At 35.0% G+C, this 19440-nt stretch overlaps 1 protein-coding gene across 2 annotated transcripts in view; it reads right to left on the bottom strand.

The window, feature by feature from the left end:
• Positions 1 to 19440, bottom strand: part of LOC121735198 (estradiol 17-beta-dehydrogenase 11-like) — a 64246-nt gene that overhangs the window by 14956 nt on the left and 29850 nt on the right. For both annotated transcript variants that reach the window (XM_042125925.1, XM_042125926.1), the window contains exons 2-3: positions 13705 to 13922; positions 12154 to 12307 (exon numbers count right to left, since the gene is read on the bottom strand). In XM_042125925.1, coding sequence (XP_041981859.1) covers positions 12154 to 12307; positions 13705 to 13848 — 298 coding nt within the window. In that variant the 5' untranslated portion in view covers positions 13849 to 13922. The remainder of the gene's footprint in view (positions 1 to 12153; positions 12308 to 13704; positions 13923 to 19440) is intronic.

Here is a 19440-nt window from a genome sequence, read left to right as displayed (position 1 = left end):
ACCCAGCCTGCTATAGAGTATAGACGACGCCCGCAACTCCGTTGCGCAGAAATTCTATTATCGCGGTGGAACCGTATATTTTTCCGGAATAGAAAGTATCCTATGTCCTTTCATAGCACTCAAAGTATCTTCTTACCAAATTTTATCAAAATAGTTTCAGCGGTTTGGGCGTGAAGAGGTAACAGATAGATAGACAGACAGATACTTTTGTATTTATAATATTAGTAAGGATTCTTTTTACCGGAGGTCGGGAAAAAGGCTGAAAATAAAGAAAATAAAACTCTGGGAATAGTACGCGAAAGTCGATTACAACTTAAAAATTTGACGGATTTGAAATAAAATGAAAATTGTTTAAAGTCAATAACAACTTAAAAATTTGACGGATTTGAAAGAAAATGAAATTTGTTTAAAGTCAATAACAACTTAAAAATTTAACGGATTTGAAATATAATGAAAATTGTTTCAAGTCAACAACAACAACTTAAAAATTTGACGGATTTGAAATAAAATAAAAATTGTTTTGTTTCTGACAAAATTTTTAATGTCTTTGGAACCGGTTCGGGAACTAACCCGGAAAGAAGAACTAACGTAAGAAACTCGCACGATGCGACTTTAAAAAGTAGCCCCGTTCTCAATTTGAAAAATGTGTGTCTGTTGTCAGCTCTTTTTGGAATGAAGATATTATACAAAAGCTAATAAGAAATTACCTAATTGACCTGTGTTTAATATATTCATCCCAAAAAAAATGCTGACAACAGACATAAACTACAACCACATTGAAATAATATATTATACAGTTCTATCTTATTAAATACTTGATTGAGAATTTAACGATTTCATAATTAGCAAAAGTGTTAACGATTTAAGATAATAATACCTACTTATTTAGGAATTTTAACGACTTCAATTCTATGAAACACGTGCCTAATTAACCTCATGACTTTATTAGATATATTTTATATCTATAAATCAATTAAAATACAATTACCTAATATTGAATAAGCATTAATTGATTAAACTTTGTCCTTTTTTTGTCGAGTATCGAGACAAGAGTCATATAAAAAAAGGTTTAAAAATACGTGTAGGTACCATCAAGGAAATTAATCCCTAGGCAGTTGACGGACCTGCGTCATTTGGTCGGTTTATGTCAATTCAATGTTAGCTGTGATCGATCTGATGGGTTTGACCACAATAAGGGTTTGACCAAATTACTTTGGTCCGCTAGTGGTCCGCTATCTGCCTAGGTATCAACTTCATTCATAGTACTTACCTATACCTAATACCTATCTATATAAAAATAAAAATTAATTTTAAATTTTGTTAGTTTCGTAAAACTTGAGAAGGACTGAACTGATTTGGCTAACTTTAGTATTGAAATATTCCGGGAAGGAAAGGTTTATATTAGGAGAGAAGAAAATATACGAAGTATGCCGGGTCATTATACATAGTTATAATATCATTAGGTACTATAGAATTACCGGCAAGTTTTAAAACAGAATAAATTATGATTATGTATGTAATATCATGTGAACAATCTCCCACATATTGTCAGTAAGCATTTTGTTTGTCTCAGCCACATTTTAACCATTCGCATTATATATTAAAATTGTGATTGTTTAAAAACAAACTTTACTAGGTCACGGTTGCGCTTGCCTTTTCAACTAATACAATAAACAATTGGCTGTACTAAGCACGCTATGTACAAATTAATTTTCATTAAGTACGTACAATACGTTATCATTTATATCATTAATAATAGTAGCTTGAATTGTTATTAGTTTTATTGTCTCTCAATAAAAACTACTAGAATTTCTTGATCTAATCCTTACCTAAATTAGTATTTGTATGGTTTACAATAATTTATACCACCGTATGTATTATAAATTGAAATTTAAAATCCATACTAATATTATAAATGCGAAAGCGTGTCTGCTTGTCTGTTAGCTCTTTACTCCTAAACTGCTTAAGCGATTCTAATGAAATTTGGTATGCGTGCAGATCTCAGTGCAGATACTTGTGTACAGTCCCGGGAAAGGATATATTATTATGATATTATGATTATGATATATTGATATTTTATGGCGGCCTCCGCTCCTCCAACGCCTCCGTGGTCCAGTGGTTCAGAGCTCGGCTCTTGACTCGGAGGTCGTGGGTTCGATTCCCGCGTTGGAAACATGTTATTTCCAAGTTTGGTTAGGATAATGCAGGCTGATCACCTGATTGTCTGACAAGTAAGATGATTCATGCGTCTGATGGGCATGTAAAAAGTCGGTCCTGCGCCTGATCTCTCGCCAGTCGTGCCGGTCTGCCGTCCCACTGGGTTATGAGAGTAAAGGAATAGAGAGTGCTCTTGTGTACTGCGCACACACTTGGGCATTATAAAATTACTCCTGCGTAGCTGGCCTGGTTTCAATAAAACCGGCCACCGTCACCGAAACCGGTGTGGGAGCTATTATTATTATTTTATGGCGGAAAAATGTACAGTTACTAAATGCAATAAACGAATTTTGGCGAGGTGGAGTTGCGGGTGTCATCTAAGTAATATAATAATTTCTAGTAAAAATTTTCGTAAAATTTGTGGTAATAATCTCTAACGCTTCAAAACTGCAGTAGACCGTCCCGAAATGCTCCAAAATCGTGGATGTTTTTTAACGTTGTTTAGGCAAAGGTTAATCTAATGGAAAATTCCATTAAACATTAATTTTACGTAAATATACTATTACTACTAATGAAAAATTCCATAAGCCAATTAATATAAAAACTGAATTGACGTGCGTATACTTCATAATAAAAACCATTTTAAAAACAAAACTTAACAATCGTAGATAGTAGAATGTTCGGCCGGTTGTGACTATGATAATGACCTTGATTAATTATTACACAAACTCGCTACTCATATGTACTCTGAAATAATGTACAGCCTAGGAAATTACATTTTTACCAGATTGATACCACATACCTATACTTCTTAATTTGGCTAAGTTATCAATTTACCGACGATGTATGTATAGGGTGTAATAAAAGTAAATGGTAATATCTTAGGGTGTGTATATTATGTTCCATAAATTGAGTTGACTGTGAAAGTAGCGACGCTAAAATAGTTTTATCATTGTACCATCGGGGAAATTGATTCCTAGGCAGTTGACAGACCAACGTCATTTGGTCAGATCATGTCAATTCAATGTTAATTGTGATCTGTCGGCTGGGTGTGACGTAACGTGACCAAACTACGTAGGTCCCCCATCTGCCAAGGAATCAACTTCTCTGATGTGATGATGACGTGACATTTCTCATAGAAATAGTATCACTTTCCGCGCTGCTACTTTAACAATGAAATCTAAATATTGTATAAAGGCCATATACGCACTCTAAAGTATTTTCCACTTAGTTCTGATACACCCAAATAAATACAAAACTTCCTTCATCTCAATTGCATTACAAACAAATTATGAAGGTCATTAAACTGCTAAACATGAGTGTTTCTGACTGTACAGAGCACCAGACAGAATGTGGCTTAACGAAATTTCGGTACGCGAAAGTTCAAGAAACTAGCTTTGAGGTCCGTTATGTTAAGTGAAAAATTTAGCGTTTAAGCATCATTTAAGTGGTAATTTTAAGGGCCTGTTACTTGGAGATTGATTTTTGTATCGCTTTCAGGATGTATGTTAACAAAATACTATTTTACTTGTTACTTCCATAGTAATTAATGTTCTGAATGCGTGTGTCTGTATGTCTGTTACTTGTTCACGCCCAAACGGCTGAACCAATTTTGTTGATATTCTTTTAGAATATTCATGATGGAGACTTTCTTTTCTTGTAGTCCCGGGAAAGTCCCGGGCCTCAAAAAAGAAAAAAAAAGCATAATATACTCTTTTTCCCGGAAAAATGTACGCTAATTGTCGTGCGAGAAAAGAATTTTGGCCCAACGGAGTTCTGTCATCTATATATATAAAAATGGATTTCCAATTGTGTTAGTAACGCTAAAACTCGAAAACGGCTGAACGGATTAGGCTAATTTTAGTCTCAAAATATTCGTAGAAGTCCAGGGAAGGTTTTAAAGTGACACGAAGTTCTCCGGGACAGCTAGTGCTTTATAAATTATAATAATTTACTTATATTATTGTAAGTATATCAATCATCAGCAGGCTTAGTATAACAACATTCTAAACGGGAATGAATACTGACAGATTTTAGTGACAAAATGGCGTATTTCCTTTATCTAACTGTCACTTTGTCTATTCTTCCGTAGAAATAAACCGCTTTATGGTGACCACGCTAAGCTTGCTGAGGTTTTGTCTGCGGTTTATCTAGTCATTATAGCGCTCTTTGTGACGCGTTATCGAATTGAAATAAGAAAGCAATGAATAGAAAAACTACCGATTGATACAGAAGACTAGTGGACTGTTATATACTTAACTAGCGATCCGCCCCGGCTTCGCATCGGGTATAAAATATATAGCTACTGAAAAATTTAAATATCTTCGAAAATATTCATTTAAACCATATGTTGTAAAGGGCCATATAGATCTACATTAAAACAACGATATGTTTAAGTTATTTTTAAATTGGTTATGGATTAATGCTGTATTTATTAAAATTGCTTCGAAAATCAGCCATTATTTGTCGTAAAAAGAAAATGACAAAAAAAATTTATTGTGGGATATCCATAAGAGATAGACATACCATCGCGGAGTTTTCTTTAGACCTTTTCAATGTGTACAATTATACTTGGTACATTATTTTGATAAATCTCGTAGGGTTCAGCCTGCGTTTGCAATGGAAGCGGAAAAAATTGTAATTATTTACGACATCACATTAGAAACCCCAACAATAACAATATTTCTCAACTATTTAATGAATGTTATTATACCTGTAACCTTCCTCTTGAATCACTCTTATCTATTACCTAAAGAAAACCGCATCAAAATCCGTTGCGTAGTTTTAAAGATTAAAGGGAGCAAAGGGACATGAGGGAAAAAAAGCGACTTTGTTTTATAATATGTATACTGTATAGATGTACACATTTTTTTTTGTGTATCTTCACTGTAATATAATAATTATGTTGAGAAAATTTCCAATGTGTAGTTATTATAAAACAATCTCCAAGGAGCAGTGTCAAACCCATGATTACCGTTACAGCTTACCGGTTGCGTGCACTAACAGTTAACAGTAATGTACTTATTGTAATTATTAAATAAAACATCTCGAAAGTCGGTTGTTAAGTACACTCGTGCCGTACGTGTGTTTAAACTTGTTTTATTTTTTTTTATATTTTAAGTGAAAATTTGGAATATTTAAAAAGTAAATGGCCATTTTCTAGGTTGAGATGTGAGCTATGAGTTATGACCCTGTTACTTTTAAGAAGTAAAAATATAGATAATAGAAATCTACTAATTTAGAATCATACCGAGTAATTAGAACATCAAATGACCACGATTTAATTAAGTAACTTAAAAGCCAATAGGCCAACCAGGTAGCAATCCTAAAAAGCTCTATGACAGTTTCTAAAATCTACACGTTATATTCATATCTGCACCCGTAGCATAGTTACATTAGAAATACGAAAGTATAGACAAACAGCGGAGATAAACTAAAGGTGCCGTTCCGATCTTTACTGCGGTTACTGAAATTTTGTCGATCGCGGCTAGCCGGAACGGAACGGCATGGGCACCTTCAGTTTATATCGAGCTGTTTGTCTATACTTTCGTATTTATACTGTATCTATGCTACGGGTGCTGAAATCTCTACATTGGGATTATCTGAATAAGTATAAGAGCCCCCGCAGACTACAGACTTTTAGTCGGCCGATAGTTTGACCAAATTATCTACCGATACAAATCGTTTAGTGTACGCACCTTAATACACATTCGTGCTGATAATAAGGTTTCGATCAAACTATCGGCCGACTAAAAGTCTGCAGTCTGCGGGGGCTCTAACCCGATACTTTCTTTCAATACATTCATTAGAGGCTTTCTATATCCCGCATTAGGAACAAAAAAATATATCCGAGGTTAAAAAATATTCACCCGGAAAATAAGAAAGTGCATTGCGGAACTCAAAAGATAATGACTTGGACGCTTAAAAAATAATTTATTAAATTAACATTACCGAGAGAAAATAAAGAGTAATTATCGCTGCTACTATTTGATTGTGTTGATATTACCGTTGGGTCTTTAAGTCGTATTTGGTTTTCACTTAAGCGCAATTTAAAAGCAATCATCGCTGTACTCATCGGTAAATGTGAGTTGTTTATTGTTTATTTTGCAATTTGCAACTCTTTTACTCAGCGACAGAGAAAAAACTTCCGGATAAAATCGTCACATTAGGCTATTCTAAAACGGATAACTATAATTTTTCATAAGAGTTTAGGTTGATTTTTACGCTGTTAAGTGAGTTTATAAAAAATATTCTCATAATTGAAACACTATTCTCTCTGCACATACAATATACATACATATTTGGTTATTGACTGGGGTCGTTTTTGTAATAAGCACACAGCTTGGCAAAAAAGGGTCTGGCTCATCAATGGCAGCTGGGACTAAAATGTTTTATTTAAGGTGTTTTAAGTACCTTCAGGCGTCGAGTAGGGATTTAAAAAGAAGATGTAGCGTAGGGTTGGCGAATCACTTAAAACGCACACTTTTTCGCCAAGCTGTACTTATTCCAAGGTTTTTAAAAAGGTAAAAAGGTAATTATAATTTATATAATGTTTAACTTTGAACTTCATGCGGATTTCTGTAATTTCGAGATAGAAAAAAATATTCTTACTGTATAGTAATATGCTTTCAGTACTAAATTTTTAGCCTATGGCAGGGATGGTTGACCGCGGTCTACCGGTCGACCGCGAAGACGATTTAGGTAGCCCGCGAGAGTAAAAATAAACTAAACAGAAAATATTTAAAAATAATATCATTTATTTTAAAATGTTCCGCATAAAAGAGCGTAAACCGCAATGAAAAATTCAAACTAAGAATGTAATCAAATATAAACGACTTAATTGCACAAGCACAAGCAGACTTGAACATACTAACAGAATGGTTCCAATGCAATTTACTAAGTAATAATATAGATAAAACCAGCTACATAATATTCAAAGCAAAGAATAAAATAATCCATTCACATGCACCTTTAACCATCAACAATATAGCCATAGAACAAAAAGCAAAAGAAAAATATTTAGGCCTAAGATTAAAAACATTAGTTATATGATATATAATTCCTTAGTAAAATCACACCTTTTATATTTAATAGAGATCTGGGGTAGTGCTACAAAAACAAAGCTAAATGAATTACAGCGAACACAAAATAAAATAATAAAACTTCTTTTCAACTTCCCATATATGACATCAACAAAAACATTACATTACAACAATCCTTAATATTAATCAACAATATATATATATATATATATATATATATATATATATATATATATATATATATATATATATATATATATATATATATATATATATGTCGTACTACTCGCCTACGACATCGTAGGATGATTTGATAAATCGAATTTTCGCGAAAATTCTAGGGATTTCGCGAAAACACGGATTTATCAAATCATCCTACGACATATATAACACATGTAAGAAAAATTCTGGATAAAAAGTAAATATTAACCTAAATTTTATAAAGAAATCACAAATCTCTAGTCGCAGTAATCGCCGACCGGGCTTACTTGTATTACCCAAAGTTCGTACTAATTATGGCAAGAACACCAAGAGTTTTGAGGGAGCACAACTGTACAACAAATTGCCTGTAGATGTTAAAAATACTAGCTCATTTAACATATATAAGAAAAAACTATTACAACACATTCACTCAATTGTATAAAACCTTAACCATAGAGTGAATCTGCTCAACGTAATAATATTGTGTAAGCAAATGTTTGGTACACCTGAATATATTTTATTAATCCCTTTTGTAAATAACACAATAGACCTGACGGGACGATGACATCGCGTCGAGCCCGCTAGTTTAATATTTTATAAAATAATAGTAATTAAACTTACTTAAAGCAAATATGAAATATATTGTTGGTGGAACACAAAATATTATTAAAACAACTTATACTACTGTGTATTTATATATTACTGTAATATGACCATTGTAAAAAAAATGTAACTTTAGTTTTAAGTTCTCATATAAGTGACTGTATGTCTTCTGAGAATAAATTCTTTAAACCTAAATAAATACTGTAAAAACTTATTATAAAAATGTTTTATTTTTCTCTTCTAAATTCTTGCAGTCGACCGCAGGAAGTATTTTCGAGCACAAGTAGACCTCACAGGTCAAAAGTTTGGCCACCCCTGGCCTATAGTATTGTTCACTAATCAATGCAGAAAATGGGAAGAGAACAGGTAACATCTACTACTGACCATGCAAAATACGTACATCTAGAAAAAATCCACATCCATACGAATCCATACGAATATTATAAATGCGAAAGTGTGTCTGTCTGTCTGTTACCTTTTCACGCTCGAACCGCTAAACCGATTTAGCTGAAATTTGGCATGGAGGTACTTTGAGTCCCGGGAAAGGACATAAGATACTTTTATTCCCGGAAAATGTACGGTTCCCGCACGATAAACGAGTTTTGGCGCAACGGAGTTGCGGGCGTCATCTAATATTATTATAAATACAAAAGTGTATCTGTCTGTTTGTCTGCGCCTAAACCGCTGAACCGATTTTGCTGAAATTTGGTATGAAGATACCTACTTAATTGAGTCCCGGGAAAGGACATTTAAAGATAGTTTTTATCCCGGAAAAATCGCGCGATAAACGAATTTTGGTGCTACGGAGATGGGCTATCTAATATTTTATACTTTCATAGAGTTTATCATTAATTAAATTAAGTTTTACATTATACCCAAAACTAAAATTAGATACGGAATTTATGTCAAAAAATAAAATATCGTGTCGTAAAAAAAATAAGTAACTCCATTAATATTAAATATTAATGGAGTTACTTAATTATCTTTTTTTTACGTCCATAGTTAATTTTTAACTGTGGACAGTTTTTTGTAGTTTTTTTCAAGACGGACTCAAAAAACACAAGTTACAACCAAGGTTTGAAATAAGCCACAAAAATTATTCAATTTTATTAACCAAGCATGTTTACGTCATTGGTATAAGACACAAATTCTAGTATTTACAGAAAAACTCATTTATTTTTCAATTTTATAACTTATTTTATTACTTTCAAGACCATTGAAATGACAATAATATGCCAAAAAACTCAGATATAGCGTCATTTATGCAAAAAAAAATTTTAGTTTTTGTGTTTTTTTTTACACCTAGAAGTGTAATTAGTAATTATTATGCAGTGATGTTCAATGTAAAATTTTATAACCATCGGTCAGTCAGTATTTTTATATACTTACGAAAAAGTAATTAAAATATTTGTTCTTTACTAAATAATATAATTTTAAATGGCTTTACTTGTAAAGCAAAAATAAAAGATCAGCCAAGTGCGAGTCGGACTCGCACGAAGGGTTCCGTACTGATACAGAGCAAAAATAGGCTAAAAATTGTGTTTTTGTATGGGAGCCCCCCTTTAATTTTAATTTCATTATTTTTAAATATTAAAGTAGGTACACATATAACAAAAGAATGTGTGAAAAATTCAAGTGCCTACCTGTTGCCATTATTGATATAGAGCGAAAAAGGCCGAAAAAATCACGTTTGTTGTATGGGAGCCCCCCTAAAATATTAATTTTATTTTGTTTTCAGTATTTTTTGTTATAGCGGCAACAAAGATACACAATCTTTGAAAATTTCAAAAGTCTATAGCTATACCTGTTCTTGAGATACAGCCTGGAGAGTGGAGACAGACAGACGGACAGACAACAAAGTCTTAGTAATGGGGTCCCGTTTTTACCCTTTGGGTAAGGAACCCTAAAAATGCAATATAATTTAGTACATCTAGTATTCTCTTAAATACTTGTACATAACATTATGGTTATCTATAATATAGTGTCTTTTAAAAGTCTTCTAACGGTCTTACTTAGACTTTTATTGATTATTATTTAACTTTAATTGATTTAAGAGTTTTAATAGATAAGGTATGGAGTTAATGTTAAAATCTTCATTAAGTTAGGTTAAGGTGCCGGTTGGCAGCGGGCGACATGAAGCAACCGCAGACGACCTTTCGTGGCGACACTAGTTTCTATGTATTTCTATGAAATACCCTCCACAGCTAGCGACACGATACTAGCCACACTTTAAATAAACCCTGTAGTGTTGCGACGACACGTCGTCTGCCGCCGCTTCATGTCGCCCGCTACCAGTCAGTTGTGAGTACGGCAGTGAGATTGTCAAAAATTCCTAAGAAAGTCAAAGTCGTGTTGGCCCACCGCCCACTCGGATTTATGCAACGTCATAAACATTATTATTAGCACTTTTATGCGAAAACCACTAACGACATATGTGACCTCTGTCTAACCGGTCCCGTGGCCCACTATGCACAGTTCTGACATAGTGTAAACTTTATACAGTAGATTAACTAGGCATTGTGATGCGTTATTAAAACCAAAGATGTTAAAGTTTACCACGGTTCTACTGTAACATTAAGAGCAAGAGCTCAATAGAGATAACTGCAACAAAAAAAAAATTACGACACGAAAACGACTGGCTTTTGGAGGAACAAATGGCAAACTTTAAGCAAAATTAATAGTAAAATAAATAGCAAACCATAATTAATAGGAAATGGACTGTATCAGCATTCAGCATCGAAATAGTAGAAACAGAGTAAATTTTTATGCGAGAGATACTGAATTTTATTGCTAGTTCAAGATATCTGTGATCACACTGTGCACGTGCGTGGGCGTTGTATAATAGCTAGTCTACTGTATATAATTAAAATTGTGGCTTGGATTAATTTTACGTATATGAAATTGGTCCTTATATCGCCGGCATAAAGGTGTTTCAGAGGTAGAATTACTCCGAATTTACCAGAAGAAGGTTGCTTGTCAAAAGTGAATGTATTCAGCCCTATTATAGTAACCAAATAAATATGGAATGCGGTTGTGTAAGTAATTGTTTAAACTTTAGGTGCTTTTCATTCTATTTATAAACATAATCGAATAAAACATAAAGTTGTTTCTTGATCAATAAGGAGTAAGACAGGTTTCGGTAAATTAGAGTTATTAAGGCCATCCCCCGAGCAAACGACCTTGACCATACATTTGACGCGTTGACGAGATCGTACAAAAATCCTATTTTTTTAACTTAACTTAGTTCAAAATTTATCTTAAAAAAATTTAAAACGAGGAATATGTAGTTAAATTATCTATCTATTGTCGTGTGTTTCAAATAAACATAATTTGTAAATAATAGGGAGATGTTGAAAGTATATGATTCAATTTTAATAAATTGGTATTACTTTGGAACCTAATATCATGAGTATAATAAACAAAAATAGAAAATTTAAAACGGGGAAATGAATGTTGATATACTGAAGATTATTGCTGTATTTTTATTATAAATCTGTCGCGTAGTTTGTAGCTTTAAAATTATGAGTTTATAAGGCTCTAAATACGGTTAATTACGGAATCTCCGTAGGGGAAGGCCGAAGGGCCTTAAAGTCAAAAGCATTATCGCGATGCGGATTTGAGTTTGTTCTCTTAGGGATCGTATTATATTACATACTGCACATAATCGCAATGTTATCAAAATACCGGAATATGTCAAATGTAATGAATGAATAACAAAAGCATAATAAGATTATTTTTTAAGCAGAGGGTCGTCGAAATACCCACAGACCACCGTATATGCCGTCAATTGCATTATAGGTGACACCAGATCAGCGGATCTAAAATGGCCACTTTGGTGAATCATAATATGTAGGTATTATTGATCATAAAAATATGATTCATTTTTTAATCGCAAAATGGTTACTTTGTGTGCAATTCATATGTCTGGTAATCCGTATTCAATTCATACTAATTTGACATTCATTAGTTTGACATTTTTGACGATTCATTTTCTGAAGTGGTTTGAGAGGAATTGCACCTTGTGACCTTTTTAGGTCTGCTGTCATGCCTTGCGACTGGTCGGTCCCACGGCTACGACCAAATTTCTACACCAAAGCACCTCGCTTAACCTACCATGTTGCCTATCCTTTATTACCATAATACGACTAACCTTGCTTATTAATATCCCACAGTACCACCACGCAGCCGAGGCGCGCTAACCGCAGAGCTATGAGGCTGCCCAGCCCGCCGCCGCCGCCCGTCACCAGCGCTATCTTGTCGCTCAGATCTTTCTTCTTGTAACCCACTATACTACGATATATCGCCTGGAACAATCAAACATTTTAATATACTGTGCTTCCATACTAAATATTATGAATGCGAAACTGTGTCTATCTGTCCGTCTGTCTGCCTGTTACCTCTTCACGCCCAAATCGCTGAATCAATTTTGCTGAAAGGTATATGGACATACTTTGAGTCGAGACTTAGCCCGGGTGCGCACTAGCGGCAAAGCCGCAGCAGCCAGGTCGCGGCGGCCATCGAGATAGATACCTTAGTATGAAACCGCCATAGACGACGCGCACCTGGCCGCAACGCGACCTGCGGCCACACCATAGTTTCGATGGCCGCCGCGGCCTGGCTGCTAGTGCACGCCTGGGCTTAAAGTATAGGGTTTCCCGAGGGAAAGGACATGGTATACTTTTTATCCCAGAAAAATGTGCGGTACCCGATAATTGAATTTTGGCAAAATGGAGTTACGGGTGTCATCTACTATAATAATTTTAAAAATAACAAGCATAATATTATTATGTGTGTGAATTCTTGTAACTTCTTCGCGCAAGACACGTCAAACTTATAAAACTCTCTTTTTGGTCGGTGGTTAAAAAACTACGAAACGAATTTTAAAGAAATTCGGCATAGCCCGTTTACACTTACACAATCTTTTTTCTTTGTCAGATACGTTAGAAAAATCGCTTGACAGGGAACATAAATAAGCCTGATGTGAGATGTCACCATCAAGTTCGTTGGGCAACTATGTATACGCGCGGAAACCGTAATTTTCGGTAACAAAAACTATCATTTATATCCTTAGAGAAACTTAAAGTTTAGAAACAATAGCATGTCACGCATTAGTCGCAAAATGGTTTAGCGGCAAAAGTTTAAAGAAGACAGATTTATCTGTGCATTTATAATATTAGTACATACTAGTATAGATTATCTGATATCCATACGCGTAAATCGCTGAACCGATTTTGCTGTTGGTATGAAGATGCTTTGGAGTTTCGGGAAAGGATATGGTATACTTTTTATCCCAGAAAAATGTGCGACAGCCTCGCGATAAACAAATTTCTGCACAACGGAGAGACCTCATCAACCAGTACCTAACTATATGTGTTAGACAGTGAGGATATTTGGACGCTGTTAAGCATGTGTGAACCCAAAAATTGTTGAACTATGAATGCAGTCTTATTCTAAATGATCTAAAGAACATGACTGCATTCATAACTCAATACAATTTTTTTGGGATGATACACAAATGCTTAATAGCGTCCAAATTGTTATGAGGTTAAGGCCCAATTTTACCAACGACTGTTAAAGCTATTTCTTGAATTAGTATCACGTTGCCTCTTTCGTTTTTCACATGAATGAAAGAGAAGACATAACATTTTAACAAGCTGTAAACACTAACAGGCTTTGGTGAAATTGGGTCTCAATAACATACCTGTATAACACACCCCGCGGCGAATATACACAGCGAGAGGAGCTCGAATAACCTCTGCACCGTGCTGAACTTGTCGCGCATGCACTCCGGGATCTCGCGGGTGAGGGGCCCCGGCCGGCCCCCGTTCAGGTACTCGGTCGACATGGCTTAGACTTCAGAGTCGCATCACTCGTGGCATATCACCCTCTTGAGTTGATCGCTCAACTGTGGTGTGAAATCTGGAACAAAAAGAAAGAAATTGTAGACAACCTTTTTATCAGAAAATGTTTATTGGATCTAAGTAAAGTTTAAATAAATAATAACAATAAAATAAAAGACGTGAGCTCAGATGCCTAATTACCGAAACTGATACAGTTGCGATCATGGTCAGTAATCTCGAACAAACTCGAATGAAAATCGATATAAATTATAATTGTGGACATGCAGACGCCAAACTTCTCGATTGTGGTTACAAATTGAGCTACCCTACCATAAAAATTACTGAGAGAAATATAAAACGAAAAAGCGTTCGATATAACTGAAGTGACGGTTCGGTCTTACTGAAGTTCGCTTACGCACACACATGCAGAAAACTACGCCATTACGAATTAAATAAACATTAAAGTACGTGTGACGGGATTGCTAAACTGGCCTTGCTGATAGTGTAGCTTAATTCAAACATTAATGAAATATTCGGTCTGAGAATATGAGTAAACAATTTTATTTTATTTTTCTTTAGTATTTGATAGAGATAAACAATTAACAAGATAAGTCTTTAATTTAACCAAACAAGATGTACAACGCACGTGTGTATTACAAATGTTTGTTTTAATTTATATTATTTCTATTGACGCATCTAGAACAAAAATACATTATTTTAGTATAAATATTAAAATATGTTTTATATAGTGATTAACTAATTAACAGTAAACACGTAAAAGGCGCAATGTTAATAACAAAAATGTTTATAATCCATTGACATTGAAAAGACATCAACGAGTCAAAATATTCAATGTCGCTCGTATCAGAACTACATTCATAATATTGCCATATTATATTAATACATATTTTGTTTAACACTATAATATTATTATAGTCTAACAAATATTATTTCCCGTTGTAACTTGTATATATGTTTTAAAATTTATGAATAATATTAATATGGAATATTTATACTATAAATAATCCACACTAATATTATAAATGCGAAAGAGTGTCCCTTACCTCTTCACGCCCAAACCACTGAATCGATTTTGCTGAAATTTTGTATGAAGATACTTCGAGTCCCTGGAAAGGACAAGGGATACTTTTTATCCCGAACAAATGTGCGGTTCCCGCGTAAATTCGCTTATCGAAACGAATTTAAGAGCAAAGGAGTTGTGGGCGTCATCTAGTCTAGTATCTTATATCTTTAAACGACCAATTCTTGTATATATATACATAATTGGAATCTCGGAATCGGCTCCAACGATTTTCATGAAATTTAGTATATAGGGGGTTTCGGGGGCGATAAATCGATCTAGCTAGGAATCATTTTTAGAAAATGTCATCTTCATTGAATACCGAGCAAAGCTCGGTCAAATAGCTAGTAATATATTATTACGCTTCCGTATGTAAAACTCAGCATAGCGTTTGATTTTGATGCGTTTTGTAATAGATATTTTAGATGCATTTTTTATACGTGGGAGAGCCATGCTTCGGCACGAATGGGCCGGCTCGACCGGGTAAATACCACGTTCTCACAGAAAACCGGCATGAAACAGCGCTTGCGCTGTGTTTCGCCGAGTGAGTGAGTTTACCGGAGGCCCAATCCCCTACCCTATTCCCTTTCCTACCCTCCCCTATTCCCTTCCCTTCCCTACCCTCCCCTATTACCCTATTCCCTCTTAAAAGGCCGGCAACGCACCTGCAGCTCTTCTGATGCTGCGAGTGTCCATGGGCGACGGAAGTTGCTTTCCATCAGGTGACCCGTTTGCTCGTTTGCCCCCTTATTTCATAAAAAAAAGATAGAGCGATTCAAGAGGAAGATCACAAGCAAATGCGGGTCTGCTTGTAAAAAATAAATTTCTTTCACAAAATAAACAGAATGATGTGCAAATTTAAACATTAACTGCAAAACGGTCTCACACAAAAACTTAAGCGTCATTTCGACTTAATGTTTCTTCGGTTTCGAGTCAATCATACGTATGATTTCTTAATGTTATTTGCTGTAGCTCAATCGCGGAATCAGTGAAAAGTCATTACGGGTGCATTGACTTCATAATGGATACATCTGATGACTGATGAGCGAGTGTGCGCTCACCTTAATGTCGAAACCTGTTGCGGTAAGTGTTTTATTTTTTGTTGGAATGATAATAGAAAACTGGATTGGGAAATAAAAATATATCACAAATCAATGTTTTTTTTCGTGTGTCAATGACCTTGGGTATTTAGACAACTTGCCTATGATTAATTTGACACTCGAGATAGAAATAAAAATGTATGGGATTTAACATAAGGCCACAGAATATATAATTAGTAGTACCAAATAAGGCGTGGCTTATTGACTAGAAAGACAATAGACTAGATGACGTCCGAAAGTCGTTTATCGCTCGGGAACTGTACATTTTTCCTCAACAAAAACTATCCTATGTCCTTTCCCTATACTCAAAGTATCTGCATCCCAAATTTCATTAAAATCGGTACAGGGTTTAACCGTGAAGAGGTAACAAACAGACACCCTTTCGCACTAAAAATATTAGTATAGTTACGGCGCTTCTAAATTCTATAGGTATTAGGTACCTACATTCTTTAGTTATAAACAATAATATTATTATAATGAAAAAATTAACTTTTGTTTGTTTGCATTGCTTTGTCACACAGACTTAGAACAGGGTAGAAATTAAGGACAAACCTACATCTTATCCAGCTAAATGCTCGGTTTTTGCGGGCTATTTGACTTTTAGAGAAAAGGAATTAACGCTATTTTCATACAAAAACGTCATTTTTGACAGTTCTTCTTTAGCAGTGCCCATTGACATATTCATTTAAAGCCTTGGTGCACTTTAAATGTTTTAAATTAGAATTTTCGATCTTTTTAGTTCCCGAACCGGTGGTAGGCACCTTAGTATCGACGTTCGGCAATATTTTTGTAAAAAAATTACTCTGAATAAAAAATATTTTGATTTTAAATTATAAAATTTTTGAGCATTGAGTTTGTGTCAAGAGTGAACAATTTCGCGGAAACGAAGTAATGATGCGTGCGATGGAGTAGACTAGGATAGAGTCATATCTGGAACTAAACGCTCTAAAGTCTAAACCACTGGATAACGCCTCCGTGGTCCAGTGGTTTAGAGCGTGGCTTTTGACTCAGAGGTTTCGATTCCCGCGTTGGAAATGTTACTTCCAAGTTTGGTTAGGACAATGTAGGCTGATCACCTGATTGTCTGACAAGTAAGATGATATGTCGGATGGGCATGTAAAAAGTCGGCCCTGCGTCTGATCTCTCGCCAGTCGTGTCGGTCTTCCGTCCCACTGGGTTATGAGAGTAAAAAAATAGAGAGTGCTTTATTTTTTTTGTTTAATTTAAACAAAAATTACTCATGCGTAACTGGACTGGTTTCAATGAAACCGGCTACCGTCACCAAACCGGTGTGGGAGTTATTATTATAGAGTCAAATGTAGAGTTTCTGCGGATGTATCTAGAATCTAGATTCTAGATTTTTCTACAAGTCTAGACACATTGAGGGACACATTATGAGTCACTCGCACGGAACGGGCATGTCAAAACGGAACATGGCTGTCGCAACACCACGCAACAAGTTGCGACAGACGGACAGACATACATAAACACCTTCCACGAAGGTTATAAACTATTTCAGTTGTATATCCGACGACCAACCTTGTGATGCACGTTCTAAAGTAGCCTTTGTCTCCCGACTTGCCTTTAAGATTCTTCTTTGTAACCCCCAGCTAAAGAATTCTATTTTCAGTGTAAATAGAAATCTTTGCCCCCGGCCCTGGTGAAAGTGGGGTGTCACATTTTGACATGTAAGAAGGAGGTTTTAGGGGAAATAAATAATGGTGGAAGGAATATTCGTGTTATCCCTAGGTATTTTTTCTTTCCTTACACTTCGAGTAAAGCTCAATGTCTCGTGCACTCAGTGCTAATTGTACTATAAGAAGTTGATTCCTAGGCAGATGGGCGGACCTACGTAGTTTGGTCGCGTTAAGTCAAACCCAGCCGACAGATCACAATTATTAACATTGAATTGAAATGATCCGATCAAATGACGTTGGTCTATCAACTGCCTAGGAATCAATTTCCTCGATGGTACTTAGATTTCTACTTACAAATTGTAGAATCCTTCGGTAATTTAGTGGTTAAAGAGAATTATAAAGTATCAACTACAACAGTATTTTAAATTACGATTATTACAAACATACTACTCGTTATTATAATATTGAGAATGGGTTCTCCCAACATTATATAACATTCAATTATATGTAATTTGAAGCCATAATTTTAGCACATCCTCTTCACGATTACTTGAAAAATATAATTTAAAACAGGTCTAGTCATACACAATATTTACACAACGATAACAAAAAGAATTATAAAAAGTACACAAAGATACTGCAATTCAATAGCAGTAGAAAACAATAAAAAACTTTAAAAATCCAAGTTAAAGTTTAACCTAGATCTGCGCAAGTGGAACTTACGTGTGGTAAATAAATAACTCATCTGATATCATTCATTCAATTAATTTCAATTATCAAAGAATAATTGGAACACGGAAATCTAAGCAGGGCCTAATTCTCGTATTTTTTCATTCGATTTTAAAACAGTTCAGTGTTGTAAAGGGTGTCTAAAAAGATAGAATTGAAATTATGAGCTTATTGCATGATATCTGCTACTCCAAAATTCGTTGCGGAAATCGTACATTTTCCGAGATAAAAGGTATCTTAATATGTCCTTTCCCGGGACTCAAAGTATCTCCATACCAAAGTTTTGCCAAATCGGCTCAGCAGTTTGGACGTGAAAAGGTAAGAGACAGACAGACACACACAGTATGGATAGTTTAGGATGTAAGACTGTATGTATAGCAATGTATATACATGAATACTATCCAGTATCCAGAAAGATTTCATGTATGCCTCAAGAGATACAGGTGCGCTCGAAGCGACTTTCAAAGTATGAGAATCAGACCCATTTCTGCTGCATTGTGAGCTATAGTCGATTCGAAGTTCGAGGTATAAGAATTAGGTCCAGGCGTGCGGTTAATTCACAACATCCAACGTAATTGGAGATATGACTTTGACTGCAACGAGGCTTCTATTATATAATGCAATATAATATCTAGAACGAATATGTCCTTACAATGCTGTTATATAACACAGCTAATATGTCCCTTATACAATACACATAACGCAGTTAGTAGAGCGAAGGGAGTGGTCGCATAATAGTTCGCATAGTAATGGTCGCGTTCTAGTGAAAATATATTTTGCAATGCCTTAGTTAGAGTCTTAGACCTTGGTGTTATCACTTTATCAGACAAATAGATGTCATACGAAATTTGGTCGGTTTCTGTTACAACAGCATAATAAAAATCACGTCTTTTAGCATGACATAACCCGACCAAAATACGTGGGTTCATCACTTTCTCTGACAGTATGAGCACTGACGCTAGACATGGAAGAACAATGCGAAAACCTCTTTCAGTTTTTTATTCAGTAATCTTAAAGTTATAAGTGATAACAATACGGAGTGTATTGCCC

This window comes from Aricia agestis, chromosome 17, assembly GCF_905147365.1.
Source record: "Aricia agestis chromosome 17, ilAriAges1.1, whole genome shotgun sequence".
NCBI lineage: Eukaryota > Metazoa > Arthropoda > Insecta > Lepidoptera > Lycaenidae > Aricia > Aricia agestis.
Note: the sequence above shows the minus strand (reverse complement) of the source record. Positions and strands in the feature narration are given on the sequence as shown.